Here is a 13,085-nt window from a genome sequence, read left to right as displayed (position 1 = left end):
TTATAACATGATGCCCATGATATCTTTACTGATGAAACTGTTTTTTATGGAGTAATGATGAAAAAAGGTAGTTGTGAGCAAAAAATGCATTATGTACCACATATCTAGCACTGCCAAGTGGTTTAGTCCACATTATTTCTGATTTATTTCTTAGTAACAGGTTAGACTTGGCTCTTGGTTATGAATGTTGATAAGATATAGCATATCTATTGAACAGTTTTCTGTCAAAATAAGGTAACTTGACAGGTGAAACAAAATCTACTCAACACATGACAGCAGAAGACACACATAAAAGATTATAATTAGGTAAACGTCTGGAGCCAGTGGCACCTTCTTCAGGCAGAAGTGTTGAAGGGGAAGGATGAGGGCTGAAGGATAAGAATTGGAGAGAGGTTTAGGAAAAGGGCTAGATTTTGGGAAAGTCACCCAGAACCGGGATCAGAGCAGGATGAGAAGGAAAGACTGATTGTTGGGACTGTACCAGATGAGATTTGAAAACCTGAGAACTTAAAGGTGGAAGACAGGGTAATATTCAAGACAGAGATTACTGCTTAAACAGTGTGGATGACTTAATAAGAGTGAAAAACTAAGTGCATTGCATATAACAGAGAGGGGAGAGGGGGGGTGGTAAAAAATAGACAAGTAAGAAAATGAGAGGTGTAGAAAACTAAAATGGAGTGAAGAATGGAGTAGTTACTGTGAAGAAATGCTGAGGCAGGAGAATTTGATGTAAATTAAGGGCAGGGGTGGCAAGAACCATGGTCACGTAGTAATGCTGGTTCCCACCTCCACAATTCTGAAACACTGGTGTCTGGTGGAGAAGTATGGTGAAACATGCACCAAGATCATGATTGTCATGTGGAGCACACTCTGCAACAGGATATTGTGTGTGGCCAGTGTACACCCTCCGCCTTGTGTGTGGCCAGTGTACACACCATTCATACTAAATAATAATTTGGTGGTAGTCCTGTTGATGTAAAGGTCCAAACAGTGTTTCTTTACAGTTGCTATATGACATGTGTCATTTCATAGGTGGGTCCCCCTTTGATACTATATATTTTGCCTGTTACACAGCTGGTATAGGTGGTTGTAGGAAGTCAAGCAAGTCTTGCAGTGGGAATGCTCAAAGAGGCGGGAGCCATAAGGTAGGGATATGGGTGAGGGAGTGTAGAGTCAGAAGAAAACTGTGGAGATTGCAAGGGTGACAAAAAACTGTTGCAAGTGTGGTGGGTAATATTTCAGACAGAATGGATCCTATTATAGGGCATGATTTTAGGAAGTAATGGCCTTGTCAAATTAACTGATTAATACATTCAAGACCAGGATAATACTGAGTGAGCAGTGATGTGTTCCAAAGTTGTTTTTTGGAGGGAATAGCAGTACCAGGATGGGACGTGGTGACGCTGCACGTCTGCTTTTGCATTAGGTGGGGTAATCATGTCCAGTGAAGGCTGAGGTGGGAATGGTCGTGTATTGCTGTAAGGAGTCTTCATCCGAACAAATAAGTTTGTCTTGAATGTGAAGGCTGTACAGGAGGGAACATTTGCCATAGAAAGGATGGCAACTGTTAAAATTAAGAACTATTGTTTGTTAGCAGATTTCAATTGGACAGTAGTGTGTAGTTGGCCTTTGGTGAGGACAAGATCAACATCAAGGGAAGTGGCACAGGATTCAGAATATTATCATTTGAAATTTAATTTGGAGAATTCTGAAATTGCAGGAATTTTAACAGTTCAGCCTCACCATGAGTCCATATGGTAAAGATGTCATCAATGTACCTAAACCAAACCAGGGGCTGAAGACTTATGGATACCAGGAAAGCCCCTTCCAAGTGACTGGTGAAAAGATTGGGGTAGGAAGGAGACTTCCTGGTTCCCATAATTGTACCCTTGATCTGTTTATATGTCTGTCCCTCAAATGTGAAGTAGTTGTTGGTAAATATAAAGGTCATTAAGTGGAGTAGGAAGGATGTCATAGGTTTGGAATCAGGTGAGCTTTGCCTGAGGATATGTTCAGCAGCTGACAGACCATGTACTTTAGGGACCTTGGTACAGAGGGAGGTGGTATCAGTGTTGACAAGCAAGATTCATTGTAGGGAATAGGATGGGCATAGATTTAAGACCATTTCCGTTCCTCCTAAAAATAAAAAACCTGGAATACTATGCTTGCTTTGATTCCACAATGTCACTCAGGATTTTTGTGTTGGGTAACTCATCGAGCTAAGTTAAAGTTTTCTGGATTCAAAAATGTGTAATAAGAGTTATTTGTGGTGTACTAAAGAACATCCTGTAGAGGCAAATTTAGGGAACTATTTATGCCAACTATTGCTTCCTAATATATTTATTCCTTAATGAAATTCATCTTTCAGACATATCTCTTTTTTTAAACCAACAGCTCAGTTCATGGAATCAATCCTGGAAACAAGAATAATCTTCACAAAGATATTAAGTCACTTACTTTGGTCCAGAAATGTGTCTGTTATTCCCAAACATACATTTTCCATAACCTATCGGCAGCCATAAAAAGTTTAATTATGGCACTAATAAAGTTCATTTAAATGAGCCTAAAGGATTTATTGCTTGCCATCTCCTAATCCATTGATGAATTGCTTAGTAGACTAATAGTTGTGTATGTGTTACAAATAATAAAAAATAGTGTAATCTGACTTTAGCACAAATTCAGTTCAGTGAAGTAATCATTGTAAGTAAGATGTGCTGAAAATTAATTTTTCTATTTCATGATCTATGGTTATAATGACATAAATATTACCATATGCACTTCCTTATATGGAGTATTTACATACTTTGTCACAAGTTTTTCATTACCTTTCAAACAATAATACATTAAGGTATTTTTTACCTAGTCAGCTTCTGTGAGGACTGTTCCAATTGAGATCTGTGGGAAGTACATTAGCATATTTGATTTACTTCATAAATATTTATTGCATATTTCTGTTTTTCTGGCATCTTTTACATCCTAGAGGATCTCCTCACTATAGATCTATTGGGACATAAAGTATATGTAATCCAATCTTAGGCTATGTGCAAACTGAAACACCTTCAATTTGGGCTGACTACTATTCAGTCAATGCCCTACACTCACTAGGCTTGGATGCTGCATCTGCTACAGTTAATCTTTTAGGCAGCAGGTAGCATATTTTTTCATAAGAAACTCGTAGCTGTATACCACAATAAGACAAAATCTTCTCAGATGATGCAGGGAGACCCAAATGCTTAAATTCTCCTTAATGTCTGTCAGTATTTCTCCACAGCATTCACATTCAAAGACATGTTAGCACTGCATATACCAGTATAGGGATTGTGGTCTCTGAGAAATAGGCCTACACATGGTGCTCATTTTAACTGAAGACACTGAAATATGTCAAACACCACACACCTGATCAAAAAAAAAAGTTATAATTCCAATTTGTTTGTCATGGAGAGGGACATACAACATTCAATCCATCACCCCACCCCTGAGTGGGGGGTAACTTTGAAATCTTCAATGGGAACCACCATTTTTTGTTGCAGATTATGATTCTATGATAAAAACTACATACATTTTGTCTGAAGCATTTTCTTTGTTTCTCCACAGATGGTACTGTAATATGAGGAATGGATGTGGGCACAAAATTATATTTTATGGCAGGTCGCTAAATGGCCCTTGAATAGCCAATTGCCCTTGGGACCCTGCCTCCATGCTGCAAGGGTGGAACAAACCAGTATTTTGTAACTTATAATTGGAAACCCCATTCATTGCTATATATCAAACAGTTGACTATTCGGTGGCCATGGCTTGAGGTGAATGCTACTCAGCTTTTCCAAGTACAGTTAGTACTCAAACATAGTATCACCAACTTTAATGCATTTAGTGATCTACTTTTCAAATGACCATACACAAGGCAGAAGCATATCTACCGAAATGTCAGCACAGGTGTTTCTGATGCAGTCAATCATGTCTTCACAGCCTGTTGGCACTTATTGGTACACCTTATCTCTTAGATATCCCTAGCAACTTCAAGTTCAGCCAACCTAGCAGGTCAGTTAATGGGGCCACCTCTGCAAATCAACCAACCAGTGCAAACATGGTCTCATAACCCCTGTGCTTCAGTTGGGTGATCCACTGGGCAGTCATCATGCTGAAATCACGTACACTGTTGAATTTCCAGCGCAATATCAGGCACTAGTACCAGTAGTTTCTGTTCCAAATACATTTGGCATTTGCTCCCCATGAATGTGCCATTGAAAATATACGGACACATGAGTTTATTTCCCATGATGCCACACTATATGTTAACTGACAAAGGACATTGATGGTCAGCTCACCATAACCAGCGGGAATCATCTACACACCCCAGTAATGCATATTAAGCCGGTTAATGCTACCATGGTTTGTGAATATAGACTTATCAGAAAATAGTACCTCAGCTAGAAATGTGGATGTCATTTGGATTTTGCTGACGTGCCCATTCACAAAACACTACCCACTTATGGAGATTGGTGCCATGAAATTCCTGATGCAGTGATTTCTTGATGCTTATCTGGGAGTTGTGGTGCACTGCAACTAGTACAGTTATTTCATTACCTTCTCCTGTAACACGTTTGTTTCATTTTATTTTGCTGGTCTGCACACTGCTATCCAAAAAGTCTGTCCACAATCTTGTAAAAGAGCGAATGAGAGTGATCTTTCTCTGGGAAGCACTTGTCATATAGGGCAATAGCAGCCTCAACATTTCTCCTACATTCTTTGTAAATTAGGATCATTTCAATATTTTCTTCTATGCTGCAACACTCATTGTCCACTTGCACATCTTTCCTCCATATGATGCATAGGGGTGCAGGCAATAAACACTGTGCAAGTATTGTTATGTTTAGAGCCGCTATCTGTTCCATGTCTGCATGATATGTGAGCTCTGGTCACAGTGTACTGACTGTTATGACACATTTTAGTTATCTGTATGGCACATTGAGTAGACCTCTCCAAAATTTCGGAGGAATATAATGTTGGCAATGGGGTTTCCAATTGAAAGTTATAAAATACTGGCCTGTATATAATGTTGGCAATGGGGTTTCCAATTGAAAGTTATAAAATACTGGCCTGTTCTGTTCTCGCAGCATGGAGACAGGGTGGTATTTGCCATTGGATATTCAAGAATCATTGAGTAGCTTGTCATAAATTAAAATTTTGTACCTATTTCTATTCCACCAATTACAGTGCCATCAGTGGAAAAATCAAGAAATTGATTCAGACAAAATGTCTGTAGATTTTGCCACAGAACTGTAATCTGCAATAAAAAACGGGGGTTCCCATTGAAGATTACGAAGTTGCCCCTGCCGACCACTCATGTTGTAGGGTGTTGGTTTGAGTGTGGCATCATTTGATGTCAGCCACTAAGAGAAACAAATTGGAATTATAAATGTTTTTATACAACATGTAGTTTTTGAGATAGTTCAGTGTCTTCAGTTAATGTATATGTGATCAAGTTATCAATGGCTCAATGTAACAAATCAAACAGTTTGTCAGCAAACAGTCCAATTCTTATTTTTGGGTATTATTGTTCAATTTTATTACACCTCATACTATCTTTGCTATTTGATATGGCTTTTGCCTTGGTGTTGTGGTTTCACTGTACCAGGCACAAAGAAAAATTTCTGTATAAGTGTAACTATTGGGTTGGTAAATTCTCTGTGTCTTATTTCTTTCTTAATAATGTATGTTACAAATGGAGTTTTATAAACTCACATTTAAATACACTCCTGGAAACTGAAATAAGAACACCGTGAATTCATTGTCCCAGGAAGGGGAAACTTTATTGACACATTCCTGGGGTCAGATACATCACATGATCACACTGACAGAACCACAGGCACATGGACACAGGCAACAGAGCATGCACAATGTCGGCACTAGTACAGTGTATATCCACCTTTCGCAGCAATGCACGCTGCTATTCTCCCATGGAGATGATCGTAGAGATGCTGGATGTAGTCCTGTGGAACGGTTTACCATGCCATTTCCACCTGGTGCCTCAGTTGGACCAGCATTCGTGCTGGACATGCAGACCGCGTGAGACGACGCTTCATCCAGTCCCAAACATGCTCAATGGGGCACAGATCCGGAGATCTTGCTGGCCAGGGTAGTTGACTTACACCTTCTAGAGCACGTTGGGTGGCACGGGATACAAGTGGACGTGCATTGTCCTGTTGGAACAGCAAGTTCCCTTGCCGGTCTAGGAATGGTAGAACGATGGGTTCGATGACGGTTTGGATGTACCGTGCACTATTCAGTGTCCCCTCGACGATCACCAGAGGTGTACGGCCAGTGTAGGAGATCGCTCCCCACACCATGATGCCGGGTGTTGGCCCTGTGTGCCTCGGTCGTATGCAGTCCTGATTGTGGCGCTCACCTGCACGGCGCCAAACATGCACATGACCATCATTGGCACCAAGGCAGAAGCGACTCTCATCGCTGAAGACGACACGTCTCCATTCGTCCCTCCATTCACGCCTGTCGCGACACCACTGGAGGCGGGCTGCACGATGTTGGGGCGTGAGCGGAAGACGGCCTAACGGTGTGTGGGCCCGTAGCACAGCTTCATGGAGACGGTTGCGAATGGTCCTCGCCGATACCCCAGGAGCAACAGTGTCCCTAATTTGCTGGGAAGTGGCGGTGCGGTCCCCTGCGGCGCTGCGTAGGATCCTACGGTCTTGGCGTGCATCCGTGCGTCACTGTGGTCCGGTCCCAGGTCGACGGGCACGTGCACCTTCCGCCGACCACTGGCAACAACATCGATGTACTGTGGAGACCTCACGCCCCACGTGTTGAGCAATTCGGCGGTACGTCCACCCGGCCTCCCGCATGCACACTATACGCCCTCGCTCAAAGTCCGTCAACTGCACATACGGTCCACGTCCATGCTGTCGCAGCATGCTACCAGTGTTAAAGACTGCGATGGAGCAAAACTGGCTGACACTGACCGCGGCGGTGCACAAATGCTGCGCAGCTAAGGCCGTTCGACGGCCATCACCGCGGTTCCTGGTGTGTCCACTGTGGCGTGCGTGTGATCATTGCTTGTACAGCCCTCTCGCAGTGTCCAGAGCAAGTATGGTGGGTCTGACACACCGGTGTCAATGTGTTCTTTTTTACATTTCCAGGAGTGTAGTACTGTTCTTTATAACCCAAAAAATAAGATCAATAGAAATAATACTACTATCAATAAAGTGTACCTAAACAGAGATATTTATAATGATTTCTAACCTTAAGTAGTTGCTTACATAAAGTAAATGATGCATTCTTATGCAGAATACTACTGTACTGGTAAACAACTGGTCACTGCATATGAATAAAGAACACTGGGGTGATCCTGAAGTTTATCGACCAGAACGTTTCATTAATGAAACTGGACTACTTAGAGAGGATGATGCATTCTTACCTTTTGGTCTGGGTGAGTTACTGTTGCTAGAAAGAGTTATGGTAATATAAGTTGTGGCTCATATCTGACAGTTTTAATTTGTCTTTCAGGTCGACATCGATGTTTGGGGGAGCATTTTGCAAAAAGTTGTTTATTCCAAATTTTTGCTGGAATCTTGCAAAAATTTCAACTTGTTCCTGCTGATGTTACTGACCTGAAGTCTACTGCTTTTGGGGGATTTAATCTTGCACCAAAACCTTATGACATCATTTTCAAATCTCGATAACATTGCAAAACCATACAAATATAATTGTTTTCCTTATTGTAGTAACAACTGAAACCCAATAGATGAATACATTTTACAGAACTTATTACAAAGTTAATTACTTGTAAATAAAATTTTATTAAATTATCATCTCCATGCTGCCAAACTGTTATTTCCAAAAATTTTATTTGAATTTTTGAAAGGAAAGAAAAATGGTGAAACATAGAAGCGAAGTTTATAAAAATGTGTTATGTGTGAACAAGGAGAGGAGTGTTTTCATATTGATAGTTATTGATACATAGACTATAGATATTAACAAACAATTAAATTCTAATTTAATTTCTATACTATACTTTGCAGTTCGTTCATGTGTATCATCACCCAAATAAATGTACCACTTTGTTTATGGGAGTCTCATTAACAACTGAATGATACAATAATCTGTTAGGGAAATAAACATGTGGTGATGGCTTGATTTATTTCCCACAGTCCTGTTCTTCTTTATCACAAGTTAATAAACAACAGGAAACAATAATTAGTGTGCTTCATAACCTGCAAATTGAAACTGTTTCTAGTGAATCACTTGACTGAGCAATTTTTAGAGACATATACAGACCAAAATTAAATGGCAACAGCAACTAAGACAATGACTGTACAATACATGGCTTAAAGCTGTTGTACTGGAACATGCAACATTAACTAATCTATAACAGGGGCAGCTATCCAGGGGCAGCTGGTGAAATGGCACTTCAGAAATACTTTTATCTTGTCACACTTTAAAAAAGTGCATTTATCTTACCATGTTTGCTGGTTTGTGCTCCGAATGTATTTCCCTGTTCTGCACTGCATGGAACTCTCTTGTAGCAGCAGTGTATGATTCTGATCAGGGGAAGCGAAGTATGTTGCCTTTCTCATAGATCAGCCTCATGCAAGGAGCCACATACTGAGCATGAGTAACTGCTACAGCAACCATGACATCACCTGACCAAATTTGTGTGTGGAAAGGTCATGTGGTAAAGTAGAAGGTAATTTTACTCCAAGCCCCTTCCATTGTTGTGCTAACCCTGCTGGACAGCCTGTTAGCTCTGTCTCCCTGTATGGTCAAGCAGGAGGAACTCAGCACTAATTTCATACAGGGGACATTTTGCAGTCCTGAAAACAATCGCTCAGGTAGGGTAACACCTCCAAACAGTGTTCAACAATCCAAACTCATACACAAATTAATTCAGCAAAACTTTCAAAGTCTTAGCAAAATAGCACAAAGAGTTGGATACGACTGCAGCAATTGAGAACTCTGATGTTTTAGTTATAAGTGAACACTGGTAGACAGATGAGCTAATTAGTATATGTAAGCAACTCTCCACAATCTTTTGCTTTGCCTTCAGTAGAAAAGAGAAACATAGTTGTTGGGTAGCTATCATAGCATGAGTGGTAGTAACTATGATGTAACAGATGTAAGTACTTTCAGCATTGAGGATGTAATAGAACTAGCAGCAATTAATTACAAGAGGGGGAAAGAGAAATTCATTATTATAGGCCTATACAGACCTCCACCTGGTAGCCTAGATATTTTCTTTGATGTTCGTAGACGGCCTCTGGTGGCCGAGCAGTTCTAGGTGCTTCAGTCTGGAACTGTGCAACTTCTACGGTCGCAGGTTCGAATCCTGCTTTGGGCATGGATGTGTGTGATGTCCTTAAGTTAGTTAGGTTTAAGTGGTTCTAAGCTCTAGGGGACTGATGACCTGAGATGTTAAGTCCCATAGTGCTCAGAGCCATTTGAAGCATTTTTTGATAGAACCTTGGGCAACACGACATGTATTAATTCTCAGTCAGATGAAGACTGACTGCTTACTGCACAAGTATTTTGCAACGACACCCTTTGTTTCCTATTAGATAGGTAAGACACAAAACATTTTGCAACATTACCATATTATAATTTATTTAAGAGAATGCTGTGATTCACACAGTCAAAGGCTTTAGACAGGTCACAGAAAATGCCAGTAGCCTCTAATTTTTTATCTAATGACTTAAGTACTGTAAGGGTAAATAGCTTTCTCTATATCAGAACTCTTATGAAAGCATTCATTGACAGCATAATAACTAACTTGTACCACTTTACATTCAATGCATCAATACTAAAGCTTGCCATTTCTCACCACCGTGCCATACAGGTTCTCACAGTAGCTGAAAATCGTCTGGTACACAGAAAAAAGAAACAATATATGACAAAGATAACTGCCCTTGATGACAAATAAAGTGTTGGTGAATGTCGCCTTTGGAGTCCACAAGTCTCACAAAACTAGAGCACTGTGACTTGTCTGGAACTTCCGTTGCTTCATCCACAATACAAGCCTAAAATGAGGTTCAATCCAGAGCTGAATGTATATATTTAAAAATTTCTTCATTTATACATTGAATCACTTTGTTTTGTATAATTTTTGAAAATCCCTGGAAATAGCCTGTTTCTTCTTGTTTTCTCTCAGTTCTTTATTCCTATTTAGCACAAGTTTAAAAATGGTTCTGATATTTCCAGATTGCATGGACTCTTCTGCCTCATCAGGACCTCTGATAGCAAGCTCCTGCTTTCACTTCCTTGTTGTGTCTGATTTTCATCAGTCTGTGATGTTCATTAAGCAGCTCTGAATACCAAACACTTGTTTGCATAATTCTTTATATGAGATAAAACAACTTAGGTGACCTTTAGGTGAAGCATACCATGATAAACCTGTAGACAGATTCTTCAGACCATCAGAACCCCCAGTAGACAGTATAGTTTTTTCCTGATCTTAAGAGGAAATATGGCTAGCACAATAATTTTCCTTTTGTAGATTTAGCATGTATCTTCTTGTGCTACTCATACCATGAACTTTGGAATGCACATGTTCTTAACTTGTCTTTCTGCAGATGATGCAATGCCAGTGTTGAATGTTCTTTCTTGAAAGTTTCATTTTGTTCCATTACACATCTCCTTGAAAACAAAAACTCCAACAAGAAAATAATGATGACCTCATTCAAAGGCATTACATCAGTACTTGTAGGATATTAGGCTTCATTCATGTTTACTGCACAAGGGACAAGTAACGTAAGGGGAACTTAGAGAGACAGCACCATACTGTCTATCCTCCCAGGCCATGGAAGAACACAGCAACAGGGCCATGACAGCTTGCACCACCTCTTCTGCTTCTAGTAGTGACATCGTGTTACATGCTAACTGAGCATTTGCAGGTGGCCTGGCAAGGGTTTGACATCCTCACCGTGCTTCACACCTCTGGCTATGTTAGGTTATGGCTAAGATTTTGTACTTTGACTTGCTTTCTAATACTGGTGGTGTAGTAGGGACAAAATGTGTAAAGGTTTACCACAAAAACAATTATGGCTACAACTACTACCACATCCTCTGATCACCGGCCATTTGGACATTTCTAAAAGATGAAGGTTACTAGGAGTACTACTCATCTGAGATGACATAGATAATTGAATCTGTCACTGGGACAAACTATGTCTATATGACCATTAATTTTATTGTGTGTATTGCTCAAACTTTTATTGTTTTATCTATTACAAAACACAAAGTGGATAGTTACTAACATCTAACTCTAAATGAGTTGAAGTTAGTATAGGGTGCACTGTCTCTATGGTAAGTAGTTTAATGAAAATAGCACATCCCCTAAGAAATGAAATGTTTCTTCTTTTTACAGTTTACCTTCATCTCATATATTTGTTTAAATTTGCTTCCCAGAGTGAAACTCTTCTGGAAGTTGTACATATTACTTTCGACTTTCCTAGTTTTAGTCTGTAAGAAAATGCCATGTCTACCTTTGCTTTTTTTATTGTCTCTAGAGTGAAACTCCTCTGGATTCTGTAAATGGTACATTATTATGCAACTGTCTTATCATGTTCACTAGTAAAGTGAAAAGACTGTGCTAATTTAATACAGGATTGTTAAGGTTTTTGTGACCACTTGTTGAATATATGCTCTGCCACAGCCAATTTCTCCATCTGCCCCAACCTGCAATATTGCTTATGCTCTTTGATCCTGGTGTTGACTGATCATTTAGTAATTCTGATATAAAGTTTCCTTCAAGTGCAAGGTATGCGGTATATTCTCAGCATTGCAGGTGGGGCCCTTTTTTACTTTGCCAACCTAGGCTTATCTTTGATCTTCATTGTCAGTTTTAAAATAGTCTGTACATCATGTTTGCACAATACATGGCTGATTCTGTGTGTCATTCTGGGATTGTATGGCAGAAAGGCTGTACCCAACATTTCTTTTTCTGATTTGTCACTTCACCAAGTGTTTGGCTCTATTGCACTTCTAATACAAATTACGGAGCATGCATTTCTCCTCAGAACACATTTCAGGTGTCCCATTTCACATCTGAGCTGGTGCAGCTCACATATTCATCTTGCTCATGTTACGGGAGTATTAACCATGTGTCTTTTCTGGCTCAGATGGTGATTTGGTAGGTACTGCAGGTATCCATCCATGTGTGTTGGTATTTGATACAGGCTATGTCCCAAGCTTTCGCCATGCCCTGTGACCAGCACATCTAGAAATGGTAGTTTTTTTGTCTTTTCTACTTCCATGATAAGTTTTATGTTGACACAGAGGCTATAAGTGAATGTAGAAATGTGCTCTTAACATGAAATAGCTATATAAAGATGAACCTTTCGGTTTGAAACCAGTAATGGCACTTTTTAAATAAGTGAATAGCATTGTAAAAAGTGGATGGTTGCTGTTATCTTCTCTGTAAGAATCAACCTATAACTTAAATAACATTTCTGTTTTCCAAGTAAATCAGCAAATAGTTTTATAACAGACACAAAAAAAATCTTTTGAATATTTTAAAGATGTTTTATAAAATTGACTCCTACTCTTTTTAAGATAAGGTTGATTTTTTCCCGTGTCACTCCCCCCCATTGCCACCTCCCCTCCCCTCCATATCCCTTCCTCTTAGTTGCTATTCTGTTCATTGGTAACATATGTGGCTTCATGTCACATTCATTTTCATTGATTTTGTAAACTGTTTACATCTCAGTCCTTCTCTCAAAGTTATGGTATACTCACATACAGCTGCAACAGAGTTTGCTTCTGTAATACTGGTTCAAGACTGTTCTATGCAATTACATAAAAGTTATATGGCAGCTATGGGTTCCAGTTACATGAGACCTACACTTAGAGAAATTAAACATAGTTTTTATAGTCAGAAAATATGAACAGGTCATATATAAGTAATCTATTTGAAATGTACATTTAAAACATAGGCACAAAACTAAAATTTCTGTAACTCCAGTAACATGCTGTGCATATGCCTCCTTTTTCGTTGACTGAGACAGAGGTACCCAGTACTCAAATTTTCACTCTGTTGTGCCACAAAAGTCAAACATCCTAAATTGTAATTAACTAAT

General features: G+C 39.6%; 1 protein-coding gene across 1 annotated transcript in view; it reads left to right on the top strand.

Moving 5' to 3' along the window:
• Positions 1 to 7,828, top strand: part of LOC126267730 (methyl farnesoate epoxidase-like) — a 374,659-nt gene extending 366,831 nt beyond the window's left edge. Inside the window, exons 8-9 of the mRNA XM_049973032.1 lie at positions 7,303 to 7,444; positions 7,522 to 7,828. Of these exons, the coding sequence (XP_049828989.1) occupies positions 7,303 to 7,444; positions 7,522 to 7,697 (318 nt within the window). The 3' untranslated portion in view covers positions 7,698 to 7,828. The remainder of the gene's footprint in view (positions 1 to 7,302; positions 7,445 to 7,521) is intronic.
• The last annotated feature ends 5,257 nt before the right edge of the window (positions 7,829 to 13,085 follow it).

The sequence above is a fragment of the Schistocerca gregaria genome, chromosome 4 (genome assembly GCF_023897955.1).
Source record: "Schistocerca gregaria isolate iqSchGreg1 chromosome 4, iqSchGreg1.2, whole genome shotgun sequence".
Taxonomy (NCBI): Eukaryota; Metazoa; Arthropoda; class Insecta; order Orthoptera; family Acrididae; genus Schistocerca; species Schistocerca gregaria.
Note: the sequence above shows the minus strand (reverse complement) of the source record. Positions and strands in the feature narration are given on the sequence as shown.